Source organism: Macaca thibetana, chromosome 1 (assembly GCF_024542745.1).
Source record: "Macaca thibetana thibetana isolate TM-01 chromosome 1, ASM2454274v1, whole genome shotgun sequence".
Lineage (NCBI taxonomy): Eukaryota > Metazoa > Chordata > Mammalia > Primates > Cercopithecidae > Macaca > Macaca thibetana.
Genome location: NC_065578.1, coordinates 86,039,902 through 86,057,432, shown reverse-complemented (window position 1 = coordinate 86,057,432; position 17,531 = coordinate 86,039,902). Strand labels below are relative to the sequence as shown.

The following is a 17,531-nucleotide window of genomic DNA, read 5'->3' as shown; positions in this document are numbered from 1 at the left end:
CTGCCTCAGCCTCCCAAGCAGCTGGGACTACAGACACCCGCCACCACGCCCGGCTCCTTTTTTGTATTTTTAGTAGAGACGGGGTTTCACTGTGTTAGCCAGGATGGTCTCGATCTCCTGACCTTGTGATCCGCCCGTCTCGGCCTCCCAAAGGGCTGGGATTACAGGCATGAGCCACCGCGCCCGGCATCAGTTTTTTAATATTGGGATCTCAAATCCAAGCAAAAAAGAAAAAAACATCTTTAACTTAAGAAGTAACCTGACAAGCTGGGTGCAGTGGCTCACACCTATGTAATCCCAGCACTTTGGGAGGCCGAGGTGGGCAGATAACCAGAGGTCAGGAGTTTGAGGCCAAGCTGGCCAACGTGGTGAAACCCCATCTCTACTAAAAATACAAAAATTAGCTGGTTGTGGTGGCAGGGGCCTGTAATCCCAGCTACTTGGGAGGCAGAGGCAGGAGAATTGCTTGAACCCAGGAGGCAGAGGTGGCAGTGAGCCGAGATGGCGCCATTGCACTCCAGCGTGGGCAAAGAGCGAAACTCCGTCTCAGAAAAAAAAAACCTGACCAAAATGTTTAAGTAGTAATGTTATATTGATTCATTAGCCTGGATGGCCTGTTTTTCTAAACTCCACAAGTGGGTTGGGAATATACCAAGTGTTAATAATCACATCAGAGCTAGTCTCCATCTTTGGAGTTCACAACCCCAGAATACCCTAGATAAACTGAAGCATATTTCTGGAAAGAAGTTCTAAGAACTCTGTCATCACTGCTGAACTACATAACTACATTTTTAGTTATCCAATGCTACTTAATTTAAAATTGAATTATTTGATCTCTTAATGAATGGCTGTTGTCATATTTACCCAGAATTAGAATTTCTCAGAGCTCTCTGGAGAAATATCGGACACAACTAATGGATTTGAAGTTTCGGGAACCCAGCCTAATTCTAAACTGATTACAACTAAAATCATTAGATTTGTTACGCCAAATCACACACTGATCCAGTGTGTGATTGCTTCTGTGTCTGAAAATTTATATGCACAGCCTACTTTAAAACATTGCTCTTATACCATCATTTTCTCAATTATTTTGAACTTGTATGCCTCCATCCAGTTTTAAATTCATTTGAGAGTATCATGTGGGCATTACATATTTGTTAGTTTCAATAATAAGCTCAAATCCCAAATAAACTGTCTTGCTACTAATATATATTTTTCTCTTTCAAAGTAAAATAATTTCACATGCCTGTAGTCCTAGGGAGGCTGAGGTGGGAGGATCGCTTGAAATCAGGAGGTCTCCGGAGGTTGCAGTGAGCTGAGATTGTGCCACTACACTGCAGCCTGGGCGACAGAGCAAGACCCTTTCTCATGAATGAATGAATGAATTAATGATTTTTTAAATTCTCCTTTTTTTCCGAAATCCTGTAAAACTCTTCTCCTTAAAGAGTTCCTTTAAGACTTGTTTATTGTCATATCTAAAAGCTTTTTTTTAATTACTTAATTTAAACTGAATTGAATTGCTTTGTCTTAGTTGAGGCTGAGAAGGCTCTTTCTGAACAGAAAGTAATTATGATGTCCCTCTTTTTTGTAGTATGTCCGTGGTTCAGACCCTATATTAAAGCTTTTGGATGACAATGGGAACATTGCTGAAGAACTAAGCATTCTCAAATGGAACACAGACAGTGTAGAAGAATTCCTGAGTGAAAAGTTGGAACGCATATAAATCTTGCTTAAATTTTGTCCTATCCTTTTGTTACCTTATCAAATGAAATATTACAGCACCTACAAAATAATTTAGTTTTGCTTGCTTCCATTGATCAGTCTTTTACTTGAGGCATTAAACATCTAATTAAATCGTGAAATGGCAGTATAGTCCATGATATCTAAGGAGTTGGCAAGCTTAACAAAACCCATTTTTTATAAATTTCCATCCTCCTGCATTTGTTGATACCACTAACAAAATGCTTTGTAACAGACTTGTGGTTAATTATGCAAATGATAGTTTGTGATAATTGGTCCAGTTTTACGAACAACAGATTTTTAAATTAGAGAGGTTAACAAGACAGATGATTACTATGCCTCATGTGCTGTGTGCTCTTTGAAAGAAATGACAGCAGACTACAAAGCAAATAAGATATACTGAGCCTCAACAGATTGCCTGCTCCTCAGAGTCTCTCCTATTTTTGTATTACGCAGCTTTCTTTTTAATACAAATGTTATTTATAGTTTATAATGAATGCACTGCATAAAAACTTTGTAGCTTCATTATTGTAAAACATATTCAAGATCCTACAGTAAGGGTGAAACATTCACAAAGATTTGCGTTAATGAAGACTACACAGAAAACCTTCCTAAGGATTTGTGTGGATCAGATACATACTTGGCAAATTTTTGAGTTTTACATTCTTACAGAAAAGTCCATTTAAAAGTGATCATTTGTAAGACCAAAATATAAATAAAAAGTTTCAAAAATCTATCTGATTTTGGAATTCTTCTGGTTTGTACTTTCATGTGTAAAAATGATGTTTTTCAGTGCATTTTTTTCATATAAGCCCTTTTTTAAGCAAAAATATAAAAATGGCTGTAATATTTAAAACTTATAACATCTTATTGTTGGTAATAGTGCTTTATATTTGTCTGATTTTATTTTTCAAAGTTTTTTCATTTATGAACACATTTTCATTGGTATGTTATTTAAGGAATATCTCTTAATGATATAGAATTTTTATATTAATTAATTTTCTTTGCTTAACCTTCTGTCTGGTTCAAAGTGACTTCTTCATAAGATGTATCAAATTGGTCTGATATTCTATTCTGTCGGCTTTACCTCAGGATAAATTCTCAATAATCTAGAAACTTCGCTAACTGTTGATTTTGAATTAAATTTTTTAAATGAAGGATAGTTGGAAATCTATAAAGGCAGCTCTATCAGAGAATGTTTATAAAGTGTGTATGTATGTATGTATGTATGTATTTATTTATTGAGACGGAGTTTTGTTCTTGTTGCCCAGGCTGGAGTGCAATGGCATGATCTCAGCTCGCCGCAACCTCTGCCTCCTGGGTTCAAGCGATTCTTCTGCCTTAGCCTCGGGAGTAGCTGGGATTACAGGCATGCGCCACCACGCCCAGCTAATTTTGTATTTTTAGTAGAGACGGGGTTTCTCCATGTTGATCAGGCTGGTCTTGAACTCCTGACCTCAGGTGATCCTCCCACCTGGGCTCCCAAAGTGCTGGGATTACAGGCATGAGCCACCGAGCCTGGCCTATAAAGTATTTATTTTTAATAGAGATCTTTACTAGCGGTTTGTGTTATGTAATTCTTAAAATTAAGAAATATATTTTTTAAGCCAGCAAGATAACAAATATAAGCCCTAAGTAATTTGGCTAATCAAAATAATATAAGAAATGCTGGCAGACTTCTACTTTTGATCACCTATAGCAATGGAGAGGACCATCGTTTTGATAGTACAAGGCCCTGGTTAAATGTGCCACCAATCCCCACTGGTTATTACTAGTTCAGAACAAGAGGAAGAATAAGCCAGTTACAGACAGTGGAAAAAACAGCAAGAGAAGAGTTGCCACCACATACAAAACAATAGTGGGACTGAAGAATGAAACTTCAAAACTTATGCGATTAGCACAGAGAACTAATTGGACTGGTTTCTAGGCAGGAAGAGCTAGTTGAATGAATATCTGGCATTGAGTTTTTTTTTTTTTTTTTTAAGTGAAGAGAGGCCTAAAAAGTCTATTGTATTCAAGTTATTATGAGAGATCAAAGAGGCTGAAGAGCCATGGTATCTTAGTGCTTCCAAGTTCTCAAGCTGATGAATAAGAGTGTCTACCAAAACCCCACTGTTTTAATTGGGAAGTTCCAGTTAATCAGCCAATTCCAATTGTTTTTCACCAATCAAAGAACATCTTTTTAAAGAAACAAAACTGCTGACTACCAATAAAGGGGTATAAATACTGATCCAAAAAGTATAGTTTTGTAGCCAAAATCAGACATTTGATTAGGCTTATTCATATTCACAAACACGATGTGTAATAGTCATTTGATACTTACAACTGCTCCCCCTGCCAAAATTGTGTTACTTATAACCTAACAGAGTTAAATTATCTCTAAATTTCTGAATTTGGCAAAAGCCTCTTACAAGGAACTATGAGCAAGAACTGATGTCTGTTTTAAGAGGAGTTGAGGCTTGAAAGCCATTCTAAAATTAAAATTAATAAAATTTTGAAAGCAAATACTGCAAAACTTTAGATGTTAAAATTGGCAGAGTAGCTAGTATATGAAAACATCTACAAATACATGGGAAGTAAGAGTACAGATTCCAGATATGAGCAACTTATTCCAGATATATACTTACATAGAGAGTTCAGATATAACTATATTTACATATCAGATGTAAGTATTTCTTTTATTTGAAAATTAAAGTGCCTTTTAATTAAACCCTGTTGTGGCAGAGGACTCTTTCTGGGGAGGATAGGTCCTGCATTTGTGATCAAAAATTCAAAATAGACTTTTGCTGATGAAATGTAAACAACACTTTAACCTTTGAACTGCCCCTTGACTCAGGAATCAGCCTGAAACATGGTTATGTAGAAATATTGAAGGAATAAAACTAAGGATTAAGGTCTCTAAAACAGACTTTTCCTTTTACCCAGTCCTGAAGCGTATATCTCAAATACTGTATTTTATCTATCCGGCTGTATGAAGAGGTTGAAGTTTAGACCTTGAAATTCAGAACTTAAAACAAAAAAAAGAAAATTTGGTAGAAATGGTTTTTATATACTTTATCCTCATGTTTCACAGATTCCTTTTTTGAATTCACCTGTTTGCTAAAATGCATTTGTAACCCCGTAATACAGCACTTCCATAGTCATTCACAGTATGCACAGAGCATCCAAATATTTGAGTGCCCAATCTACATGTTCCCAGCTGAGGTCGAACAAGGTGACACCATTGTTTCAACTCTCGCTACAAATGAGTGTCCTTTTAACAGTATTTAGTGCCACATATTTCACATTTTTGTGCTTTTTGTTGGTGGTTTTACTGTTTAAAATGACCCCCAAGCTTAGTAATAAAGTGCTATCTGGTATTCTGAGTATAGGAAGAGCTTCCAGAAAAAATATGTGTTCCAGATAGCTTTATTCAGGCATGAATCATAGTGCTATTGGCCATTCAATTTTAATATATTAATATAAAATATGTCTTTAAACAGAAACAACATAAAAACAATGTTACATATTGATTGATGGATGGAAATCAGTGATGAGAGGTTCCCAGGAACCTCTGTATTTTTCCTGGAAGCAGTGGTTCAGCATTCACTAATTCATTGGCTCCAAGGACTTGACCATAGGTAACAAGAGTCATCTGTAACTTTGTTTTGTTTTACTTTTGGTTTTTTTGAGACAGTCTTGCTCTTGTCCCACAGGCTGGAGTGCGATGGCACAATCTCAGCTCACTGCAACCTCTGCCTCCCTAGTTCAAGCGATTCCCCTGCCTCAGCCTCCCGAATAGCTGGGATTACAGATGCCTGCCACCATGCCTGGCTAATTTTTGTATTTTTAGTGGAGACAGGGTTTCACCATGTTGGCCAGGCTGGTCTTGAACTCCTGACCCCAGGTGATCTGCGCCCACCTTGGCCTCCCATAGTGCTAGGATTACAGGCTTGAGCCACCACACCTGACCATCTTTTTAAACATTTTTACTGAGATACAATTCACATAAAAAGTTCACCCATTTGGAGTGTGCAAGTCAATGACTTTAAGACAGGTTGAGTATCCCTGATCCGAAATGCTTGGGACCAGAAGTGTTTTGAATTTCAGATTTGGAGATATTTGCATTACCAGTTGAACATTCCTCATCCAAAAATCTGAAATGCTGTAGTGAGCATTTCCCTTGAGTGTCATGTCGGTGCTCAAAAAGGTTCAGATTTAGGAGCACTTTGGATTTCAAATTTTTCAGATTAGGAATGCTCAACCTGTATATTCAGAATTGTGCAACCATCACCACAGTTTAAATTTAGAACATTTTATCCCCCCAAAAAACTCTATGCCTATTAGTGCTCACCCTCACATCTACTTCCCCAGCACTAGGCAACCACTAATCTGCTTTCTGTCTAGATGTCCCTGTCATGCACAGTTCATATAAATGAATTAATCACTTAGGCCTTTTGTCTGGCTCTTTCATTTAGCATGTCTTCAGGGCTCATCCACAGTATAGCGTATACTTCATTCCTTTTTATAGTTGAACAATATTCCTTTGTATGGATATACCACATTTTATTTATTTGGTAGACATTTAGGGATTTTTTTGTTTTTGCTATTATGAATGCAGCTATACTCTTTCATGTACGACTTTTGTGTGCAAATGTTTTCATTTCTCTTAGATACGTAGGAGTGGAATTACTGAGTTGTGCTGTTTAGCTTTTTGAGAAACTACCAAACTTTTCCAAAGTGGCTACACCATTTTGTATTCCCACCAGCAATGTATGAGAGCTTCAACTTCTGCACATTCTAGGGTTTCTTGATCACTCATGAAGAAAAGACTTATTATTTTACAATCTTATCATCTGGGACCATTTAGATGTAATAAAGCAGTTTGCCTCCCCCAAAAGGTTGTGAGACTGCAGTTCTTTGAAAGGTATCTTTAATTTTCTCAATTTGCCTCTTCTGCCTTCTCTCACTTTATTGGATTTTAACTCATTTTCCTGTTCCCGAGCTTCAGTCATGAAAAAATCCATTATGTCGTCACATCTGGTAGAGGTCGTATTGTAATGGGAGGGGCAACCACTGAACAACTGAAGCGCAAATACACAATTACAGTTACATGAAAAGCAATGAAGAAAAGTTACTAGGAGAGAATTACAAAGGGGGCACAAGTGAGTTTAGAGATGTCTAAGGGTGTAACATTTAAACAGGCGTAAAAGATGAACAGAAGCCATCCAGGGAAAAAGTAAACTGAAATGCCTTCCAGTCAGGGAGGAGCCTGTGCAATGACCCTGACTTAGGTGAAAGTCTAGCACTTCCACATACGTGAAAGAAGGGCAACATGTCTGGAACCTAGTGAGCCAGGGGAAAGAGTGGTAGGAAAACGAATTGAAAAGGTGAGCAAAGAGGATACGGTTCATCCCATCTTGAGAATTTAGCTGTATACTAAGTTACTTTTAGAATAAAACCAGAATGGAAAAAACCTTAAGCAGGGGAATGATAGAATCTAATAAGATCAACTCTAAAGGTCTTGAACAATCAGCAGATACTCAGTTATGCCTATGCAAACAAAGTGCTTTATCTAGTGCTTTCATTAATGACCAATTACCTCTTTAGGAGCTTCTAGTATGCAATTTGCTTTTCATTTTTGTGGTTACGTAGTAGATGTATATATTTATGGATTACGTGAGATATTTTGGTACAGGCATGAAATTAACATCAGGGTAAATAGGGTATCCATCACTGTTGTGGGAAGTCAGGGACCCCAAATGGAGGGACCGGCTGAAGCCACAGCAGAAGAACATAAATTGTGAAGATTTCATGGACATTTATTAGTTCCCCAAAATTAACACTTTTATAATGTCTTACGCCTGTCTTTACTGCAGTCTCCGAACATAAATTGTGAAGATTTCATGGACATTTACCACTTCCCCAATCAATACCCTCATGATTTCCTATGCCTGTCTTTAATCTCTTAACCCTGTCATCTTCTTTGTAAGCTGAGGAGGATATATGTCGCCTCAAGACCCTGTGATGATTGCGTTAACTGCACAAATTGTTTGTAGAGCATGTATGTTTGAACAATATGAAATCTGGGCATCTTGAAAAAAAAACAGGATAACAGCGATGTTCAGGGAACAAGGGAGGTGACCTTGAACTAACTGCCGGCAAGCCGGACGAAGCAGAACCATATTTCTCTTCTTTCAAATGCAAATAGGAGAAATATCGCTGAATTCTTTTTCTCAGCAAGGAACATCCCTGAGAAAGACAATGCGCCCTGAGGGTAGGTCTATAGACGGCCCCCTTAAGGTGACCGCCTTTTACGGTCAAAGCCAAAGGGATGAAATAAGCCCTGGTCTCCTGTAGCGCTCCCAGGCTTATTAGGATGAATAAATTTTGGTCAGACAGGTTGTCTGCTCTCAAACCCTGTCTCCTGATAAGATGTTATCAATGACAATGCGTGCCCGAAACTTCATTAGCAATTTTAATTTTGCCCCGTCCTGTGGTCCTGTGATCTCACCCTGCCTCCACTTGCTTTGTGATATTTTATTTTATTTTATTTTATTTTATTTTATTTTATTTTATTTTTTTGAGACACAGTCTTGCTCTGTTGCCCAGGCTGGAGTGCAGTGGCATGATCTCAGCTCACTGCAAGCTCCGCCCCCCAGGTTCCCACCATTCTCCTGCCTCAGCCTCCCAAGTAGCTGGGACTATAGGCACCCACCACCACGCCCAGCTAATTTTTTTGTATTTTTAGTAGAGAGAGGGTTTCACCATGTTAGCCAGGATCGTCTCGATCTCCAGACCTACTGAACCGCCTGCCTCGGCCTCCCAAAGTGCTGGGATTACAGGCGTGAACCACCATGCCTGGTCCTGTGATATTTTATTACCTTGTGAAGTATGTGCTCTCTGTGACCCACACCCTATTCATGCACTCCCTCCCCTTTTGAAAATCACTAATAAAAACTTGCTGGTTTTACGGCTCGGGGAGCATCATGGAACCTGCTGAGGTGTGATGTTTCCCCCGGACACCCCACTTTAAATTTCTCTTTTGTGCTCTTTCCCTTTATTTCTCAAACCAGCTGAGATGCCTAGGAAATAGAAAAGAACCCACGATAAATATTGGGGGGCAGGGTTTCACCCGATACATCATCTTAAGCATTTATCCTTTGTGTTACAAATAACCCAATTACACTCTTAGTTCTTTCTAAATGTACAATAATTATTTTTGGCCAGGCGCCGTGGCTCACGCCTGTAATCCCAGCACTTTGGGAGGCCGAGGCAGGCAGATCACGAGGTCAGGAGATCAAGACCATCCTGGCTAACATGGGGAAACCGTGTCTCTACTAAAATACAAAAAATTAGCCGAGCGTGGTGGCAGACGCCTGTAGTCCCACCTACTCGGGAGGCTGAGGCAGGAGAATGGCGTGAACCCGATGGGCGGAGATTGCAGTGAGCTGAAATGGTGCCACTGCACTCCAGCCTGGGTGACAGAGCAAGACTCCATCTCAATAATAATAATAATAATTAATAAATAAATGAATAAATTACTTTTTACTGTAGTCACCCTGCTGTGCTAGCGAATACTAGATCTTATTCTATTTATTTAATACCCATTAACCCTTCCCAATTCCCCAACCACCACTTCCCCACTACCCTTTCCAGCTACAATTTGCCTTTTTTTTTTTTTTTTTTTTTTGAGACGGAGTCTTGCTCTGTCGCCCAGGCTGGAGTGCAGTGGCCGGATCTCGGCTCACTGCAAGCTCCGCCTCCCGGGTTCACGCCATTCTCCTGCCTCAGCCTCCCGAGTAGCTGGGACTACAGGCGCCCGCCACCTCGCCCGGCTAGTTTTTTGTATTTTTTTTAGTAGAGACGGGGTTTCACCGTGTTAGCCAGGATGGTCTTGATCTCCTGACCTCGTGATCCACCCGTCTCGGCCTCCCAAAGTGCTGGGATTACAGGCTTGAGCCACCGTGCCCGGCCTACAATTTGCCTTTTTAATTTTATTTATTTATTTATTTTTGAGATGGAGTCTCACTCTGTCCCCCAGGCTGGAGTTACAATGGCTCATCTCAGCTCACTGCAACCTCTGCCTCCCAGGTTCAAGCGATTCTCCTGCCTCAGCCTCTTGAGTAGCTGGGACTACAGGCACACGCCACCACGCCTGGCTAGTTTTTGTATTTTTAGTAGAGACGGGGTTTCACCATGTTGGTCGGGCTGGTCTGGAACTCAGCCTTGTGCGCCTTGGCCTCCCAAAGTGCTGGGATTACAGGCATGAGCCACTGCACCCGGCCTACAATTTGCTTTTCTTTTTAAAACTACCCCAGCTTACTTTGAGAACAAAAAAAAAGACAAACCTAAGCATAAATTTTAAATTTTTTGAGATCCCAATGTTCATTTTAATATGCTCAAATATGCTTAAAGAATCTTTATTCACTAGTTATGTTAACTAATGGTAAGTACCTATTAGTTCACACCATACTTGGTCATTGATTCTACCACTATCCCCCACCCTCATCTTTGAGCTAAATACTAGTGTCAATTCTAGGCTCATTGAAAGACCATGGAGCTCCATTCTTGGAGTAATTTGATTCTTATCTAAGATCTTCACTCTTTCTGTCCCCATCCCCACTGTAACTAATACAAAGGGTTCTTGGGGCTGGTTTTACCTCTTCCTGCATTCAGACTTGACCTAACTCCCTGATTCCTGTTGCCTGATCTCCCAGATCATGAATCCTCATGTGCCCATGTAGACTACCCTATTTGCCATACCGGATTTTAAAATCTATTCTCCTGGCCTGAATTGTGTTTCTACTTCTAACTTGAATGTCTGGATACTGACCCATAGCTCAAACTGATGTGATATCTACATTTTCCTGCCTAACCTTCTCCTATGAACAATGACTAACTCGTCATCATCTTTTTTTTCTTTTTAAGACAGAGTCTCGCTCTGCTGCCAAGCTGGATTGCAACGAAGCGATCTCAGCTCACTGCAACCTCCCTGCCCTGGGTTCAAGCAATTCTTCTGCCTCAGCCTCCCAAGTAGCTGGGATTACAGGCACCTGCCACCACGCCTGGCTAATTTTTGTAGTTTTAGTAGAGTTTTGCCATGTTGGCCAAGCCGGTTTCCAACTCCCAACCTCAGGTGATCCACCCGCCTCGGCCAACCAAAGTGCTAGGATTGTTACAGGTGTGAGCCACCACACCCAGCCTGAATAACTTGTCTTCTTTAAGTCCATATCTCTTCATTTTAGCCCAACAATACAAGATTCAGTTCTTCTCCATGTAGAATGAAATCTTGTCCAGCTCTGTCCCTTGCCTATCCACACTATCAACCTTTTACCCTGCACAGGCACAGCCCAGAGCCCAGTCAAGCCTCTTCTGGTCTAGTTTCTACTGCTGCATTAAGAAACACCCTTAAGCCTAATGGTTTAAAACAAGCTTGTGGCAGGGCGCGGTGGCTCATACCTATAATCCTAGCACTTTGGGAGACTGAGGGGGATGGATCACCTGAGGTCAGGAGTTCGAGACCAGCCTGGCCAACATGGTGAAACCCTGTGTCTACTAAAAATACAAAAATTAGCCAGGCATGGTGGTGCCTGCCTATAATCCCAACTACTTGGGAGGCTGAGGCAGGAGAATCACTTGAACCCGGGAGGTGGAGGTTGCAGTGAGTCGAGATCACACCATTGCACTCCAGCCTAGGTGACAAGAGTGAAACTCCGTCTCAAATAAATAAATAAATAAATACAAATAAATAAAACAAGCTGTCCAACCTGTGGCCCAGGATGGCTTTGAATGCAACCCAACATAAATTCATAAAGTTTCTTAAAACATTATGAGTTTTTTTGCAATTTTTTTTTTTTGCTCATTAACTATTGTTAGACTATTTTATGTATTAGACATATTTTATGTGTGGCCCAAGACAGTTCTTCCAATGTGGCCCAGAGAAGCCAAAAGGTTGGACACCCCTGGTTTAAAACATTAGGTGGGCATTGGCTCACACCTGTAATCCCAGCACTTTGGGAGGCCAAGGTGAGAGGATTGCTTGAGCCCAGGAATTCAAAAGCAGCTTGGGCAACACAGTGAGACCCCCCCTCTACAAAAAATAAAAAATTAGCTGGTTTTGGTGTTTCATATCTGTAGTCCCAGCTACTCGGGAGGCTGAGGTGGAACGATCACTTGAGCCCAGAAGGTTGAGGCTGCAGTGAGCCGTAAGCACACAACTGCACTCCAGACTGTGCGACACAATGAGACCCTGTCTCAAAAATTTAAAAAGCAATTATTTATTTGCATTACAATCTAATTTGGGCAGGGCTCAGTGAGGAGCCCTTATCTGTGATTGGCTGGAGTAGCTCAACTGGGGCTAGCATATGCCTGTCCAAGATGGATTACTCACACAACTGACACTGACACTGACACTGGCTGTCAGTTCCTTTTCATTAAGCAGCTTGGGCTTCCTCACAGCATGGTGACTGGGTTCCAAAAGTAAGCATCCTAAGAGGCAGAAAGTGAAAACTGCCAATTTCTTAAGGCCTAGGCCCAGAAATGGCACAGTGCATTAGCCAGGCATGGTGGCAGGCGCTTGAAATCCCAGCTACTTGGGAGGCTGAGGCAGGAGAATCATTTGAACCTAGGAGGCAGAGGTTGCAGTGAACCAAGATCGTACCACTGCACTCCATCCTGGGCGACAAGAGCGAAACTCCATCTCAGAAAAAAAAAAAAATTCCAATGCTATATAAACATCTCTAACTTATCTTCACACAAGACCCTGTCAACCTTAAAGTAGAACTAGTATAGGATACCTGCCCACTCCCCTCCCTACACAAGTCAATAATACTGTATATCTGGTCTCCTTATCTGTAGGTGATGTAAATGAGCATCATATTCATGAGTCCAGTGCTTTGTTTTAAATAGTTTGACATTCCCTCTTGTGAAGTGTTACTGTGGCTAGGCCATGGTACCCAACTGTTGGTCAAACACTAATGTAGATGTTGCTGTGAAGGTACTTTTTAGACATGATTAACATTTATAAAAGCAGTTTACCACTATAACGTAGGCCTCATCCAATCAGTTGAAGACCTTAAGGATAAAGACTGAGCTTTCCCAAAGTGGAAAGAATTCTGCCTCAAGACTACAACATAGAAACCCTGCTTGAGTTTCCAGCTTGCTGGCCCTCCCTCCAGTTTTCAGACTCAAAACTGCTACATCAGCTCCTAACTGCATTTCCAGCCTGCTGGACTATAGTACAGACTTCAAACTTCCCAATCCCCACAATTGCATGAACCAATTATTTAAAATAGAAAAAAAAATCTTAAAATGTATTTAGATATGGAAAAAAATAGAGAGATTCTGTTGGCTCTGTTTCTCTAGAGAACATGAATTCACCTTTTGTATATTCTGTGCATTAATGATTAACTTGAACTTATAAAAATTTGCAAGGAAAAGATCAATGTAAATCTAGACTGTTAGAGGCTCTGTATACAACCTATGTTCAGAGGTTATCAGCGATAGGGTTTGGGATTTTGTCCCCACCTAAATCTCATGTTCAATTGTAATCCCCAATGTTGGAGATAGGGCATGGTGGGAAGTGATTAGATCATGGGGACAAATTCTCATGAATGGTTTAGCACCATCCCCTTGGTGCTGTTCTGATGATACTGAGTGAGTTATCATGAGATCTGGTTGTTTAAAAGTGTGTAGCAGCCGGGCATAGTGGCACAAGCCTGTAATCCCAGCATTTTTGGAGGCAGCGGCAGGTGGATTGCCTGAGTCCAGGGGTTCAAGACCAGCCTGGGCAACATGGCAAAACCTCATCTCTACCAAAAATACAAAAAAATAGCCAGACGTTGTGGTGCAAGACTGTGGTCCCAGCTACTCTGGAGGCTGAGATGAGAGGATCACTTGAGCCCAGATGTCAAGGCTGCAGTGAACCAAGATTGCACCACTTCCATTCCAGCCTGGTCAACAGAGCAAGACCCTGGCTCAAGAAAAAAAAATATATATGTACGTAGCATCTCCCCCATCTCTCCCTTCCTCCTGCTCCTGGCCATGTGAAGTGCCTCCTCCTGCTTCACCTTCCACCACAGTTATAAGCTTCCTAAAGCCTGCCCAGAAGCCAAGCAGATGCCAGAATCATGCTTCCTGTACAGCCTGCAGAACCATGAGCCAATTAAGCTTCTTTATAAATTACCCAGTCTCAGGTATTTATTTGCAGCAACCCGAGAATGGACTAACACAATCAGTCTGTGATACTGGACAAAATTTTGACAGTCTCCTCCTCATAGCCACCTAGCCAAAGTGCCATTGCCAACATGGTGGTGGTGTCCCCATTTGCAGTAATGTATGGGATTATGTTTACATTTAGCTGTACATAGTATATACCCGCAAAGCTGATTAAATGAGTCACCCAACACTGTTTACAAGAGGAGACTAACAGATAAAAAAAAAAAAAAAAACCTGTATCTTTTGAGTATAAACAGTGATGTTGACTGGTTCAGAAGTTTCTGAAAGGTAGAACAAGAGTGGGGAAAATATGTTTTGTAATGGATTTGCAAACAGAAGTGGAAAAGTTATCAAGTAATAAATCAGCATAGCTCTGGAAGAAATACCTCTTGTCAAATTAAGGTAATTTTCTTCAACAGAGTTATTTGTCTGTTGGAACAGGAGGAAGTGATGGCTGTCATTTGTCCTTAGTGTAGCCAGATATTTTATCCTGTCTGACATTACTTAGTTACTTGTAAACTAGGAAAAAAAAAACATAATCTAACACCTCAGTTCTTAAGTGGGTGTATTTGAGAATGCTAAAGGATTTGTTCTCAGTTGTTTTTTTTGTTGTTGTTGTTTTGGTTTTTGGTTTTTTGTTTTTGTTTTTGTTTTTGTTGAGACTGAGTTTCGCTCTTATTGCCCAGGCTGGAGTGCAGTGGCAGGTTCTTCACTCACCACCACCTCTACCTCCTGGGTTCATTTTCAATAGATCACTACCAAGAGCAAAGCAGTGGCATCTTCAGGTTTCCATTGTGATATGACTGTGCCTAGAACTATGGTACCGGTAAGTAGCCATGATTGGGAGAAAAGGGTACCAACAGTTGGGGATTCTTTTAATTCCATGTGGTTTCTTCCACTGGCAATTGACTTTTATTTCTTCCCTCCCTGTGCCTTGTCCTGGAATGGGATCTAAATTTGCCTCTGCATCTTACACTTCATGGTGCCAGTCATCTGTAAAGGTTGACCCTCTGCCCTTTCTTTTTAATATTTGGCATTTTGTTGATTTTTCTCATGATCACTGGGTATATTGGATCTGTGTGCTCTTGTCCAGGGGAAGCCCTCTAAGATTTCTACAAGTATGAGTTGAAAGATTTATTTGGATTTTGACCTTCTCAATGTACCCTTCTTCCACTGCTATGAATTATCAGCTGTTGGTATTAGAGTCTGTCCTACGTTAAGATCATGTCACCCATACTTTCTAAAAAATTTTTAAAAGAACTACATTTTTAAGGGATTATTTATCGAGTAACACATCACATATTTTCTTTATAGGACAAAATTTAATATGTTTAAATTATGGCTTAAATTTAAAAAGGAATTCTCAAGAACTCACCAATGCATATTAAGAAGCTAGGGCTCTACTCAGTAGATCAGTAGGTCTCAAAATTTAGAGTATATTAGTATTCCCTGTAAAGTTACTAAAAAGTACAGAATCTAAGGCCCTAATCCCAGGGCTTCTAGTTCAGTAAGTCTGGGTTGCACACAGTCATCTGCATTTGTCCAAGCACCATAGGTAATCGCAATATAGAAAGTCCTTAGACTGGCCGGGCACGGTGGCTCACACCTGTAATCCCAACACTTTGGGAGGCCAAGACTGGCGGATCGCAAGGTCAGGAGATCGAGACCATCCTGGCTAACAAGAGGAAACCCCATCTATACTAAAAATACAAAAAAAAAAAATTAGCTGGGCGTGGTGGCGGGCACCTGCAGTCCCAGCTACTAGGGAGGCTGAGGCAGGAGAATGGTGTGAACCCAGGAGGCGGAGCTTGCAGTGAGCCGAGATCGCGCCACTGCACTCCAGCCTGGGTGACAGAGGGAGACTCTGTCTCAAAAAAAAAAAAAGAAAAGAAAAAAAGAAAAAGAAAGTCCTTAGACCGTACTTTGAAAAACACCATTGTAGGAAGAGAGATACTGAAGGCTCCCAAGCAAGTATGTGGCATTGTGGCATGATCAGATATGTATTTTAAATGGGTTTTGCTGCAGATGAATTGGAAGAAGGACCAGTTTGGAGGCTATTTCAGTAGCCCAAGAAAGCAATGATGGAGATGGGGCAGGATATCAGTAAGGACTGAAAGGAGAAGATAAATATGAAAGTATATTGGGAGTTCTAAATTAAAATGCCTATAGAAGCCAGTCAGGTAACATAAACAAGTGCAGAGACACAAGAAAAGACTATAAGTAGTGACAGATGTACAGGGCATACCCCACCTAAAGAAGACCCAGCTGCAGCTGGGTGTGGTGGCTCACGCCTTTAATCCTAGCACTTTGGAAGGCTAAGGCAGGTGGACCACTTGAGGTCCGGGGTTTAAGACCAATCAGTCAACATGGTGAAACCCCATCTCTACTAAAACATACAAAAATTAGCCAGGTGTGGTGGTGCACATCTGTAATCCCAGCAACTTGGGAGGCTGAATGGGAGAATCGCTTGAACCCGGGAGGTGGAGTTTGCAGTGAGCCGAGATCGCACCACTGCACTGCAGCCTGGGTGACAAAGCAAAACTCCATCTCAAAAAAAAAAGAAAAAAAGAAAAGACAGCTGCTGCTTCTCTCTTCTGGCTGACCTTGGCTATACTGGAGTATGGGTCCAATGTTACCAAATACTCTAGTTTTTCAAAAGAATCTAGAATTTGGCATTTAAAAATGCAAAACATCCTCATTTTTAAATAGTGGCAACAAATTTAAATTCTTTCAATGGAAGCCAAACTTGATGGCCCACAGATCTATTTGCAATCTCTTTTTTTCGATGAGGAGGAAAAGGGAAACATCATGGATGACTTAACTGATTCATGGATGCTCACACTGAGAATTCAGGACAAAGGGCCAGTTAAGGGAAAAATGAAGGCATCTTTTTTGAATTTGAGCTTATGAAGTCTGAGATTTCCAAGGGGAGACGTTCAGGTGGAAGTTGCTGTATGTGTTTGAAGCTCAGAAGAAAGGTCTGAGAGCGAAGTTTAGGATAAGCAAGTACGCCAGTACAATGTAATTCATCACACGTACATTTAACCTGTGCAAATTCAATCAAACACAAAATGGAAAGAGAGAAAAACAAATTAAATAAAATAATTTCCCCACTCAGCATATGCACCAAAGTGAGTTTGCAATGGAAAATATGAGTCTCTTCCCTCATTTCATCTCAGTTCCTCACATCACTAACAGGTAAGCCACTTTGTTGTACTTTTCTAAGGAATTTTCAAGGGTAAATTTACATGCAATATTTTTGCCTTACACACTAATTTTAGAGCCTCCCTTCCAATTTCTGAGTCCGCTATATTAAAACCATAAGAAAGGATGAGATCATCCTAGAGAAGAATGTTAAGAGCAGTGGTGTAGCACTGGATCCAGGAGAACGTCAATGTCTGAGAAGGAAAGAAGAACCCGTGGAAAAGAAAGGAAACAAATAAAAGGTTATGAAGAAGCCCAAAAGAGTATCAGGGACACCAATACATTGGTCTTTCATGTCACATACAGAAGAAAATTCCAGCAGAATAAGGACTGAAAATATGTTCATTAGATTTTTACAATTGGAAGGTCATTAGTGACCTTAGTAAGAA

The 17,531-nt window shown here is 40.6% G+C and overlaps 2 protein-coding genes across 2 annotated transcripts in view; one reads left to right on the top strand and one right to left on the bottom strand.

Moving 5' to 3' along the window:
• SELENOF (selenoprotein F) overlaps positions 1-2,476 on the top strand; it is a 270,936-nt gene extending 268,460 nt beyond the window's left edge. The window contains exon 6 of the mRNA XM_050775036.1: positions 1,592-2,476. Coding sequence (XP_050630993.1) covers positions 1,592-1,723 — 132 coding nt within the window. The 3' untranslated portion in view covers positions 1,724-2,476. The remainder of the gene's footprint in view (positions 1-1,591) is intronic.
• LMO4 (LIM domain only 4) overlaps positions 1-17,531 on the bottom strand; it is a 523,833-nt gene that overhangs the window by 485,342 nt on the left and 20,960 nt on the right. The gene's annotated exons all lie outside the window — the stretch shown is intronic.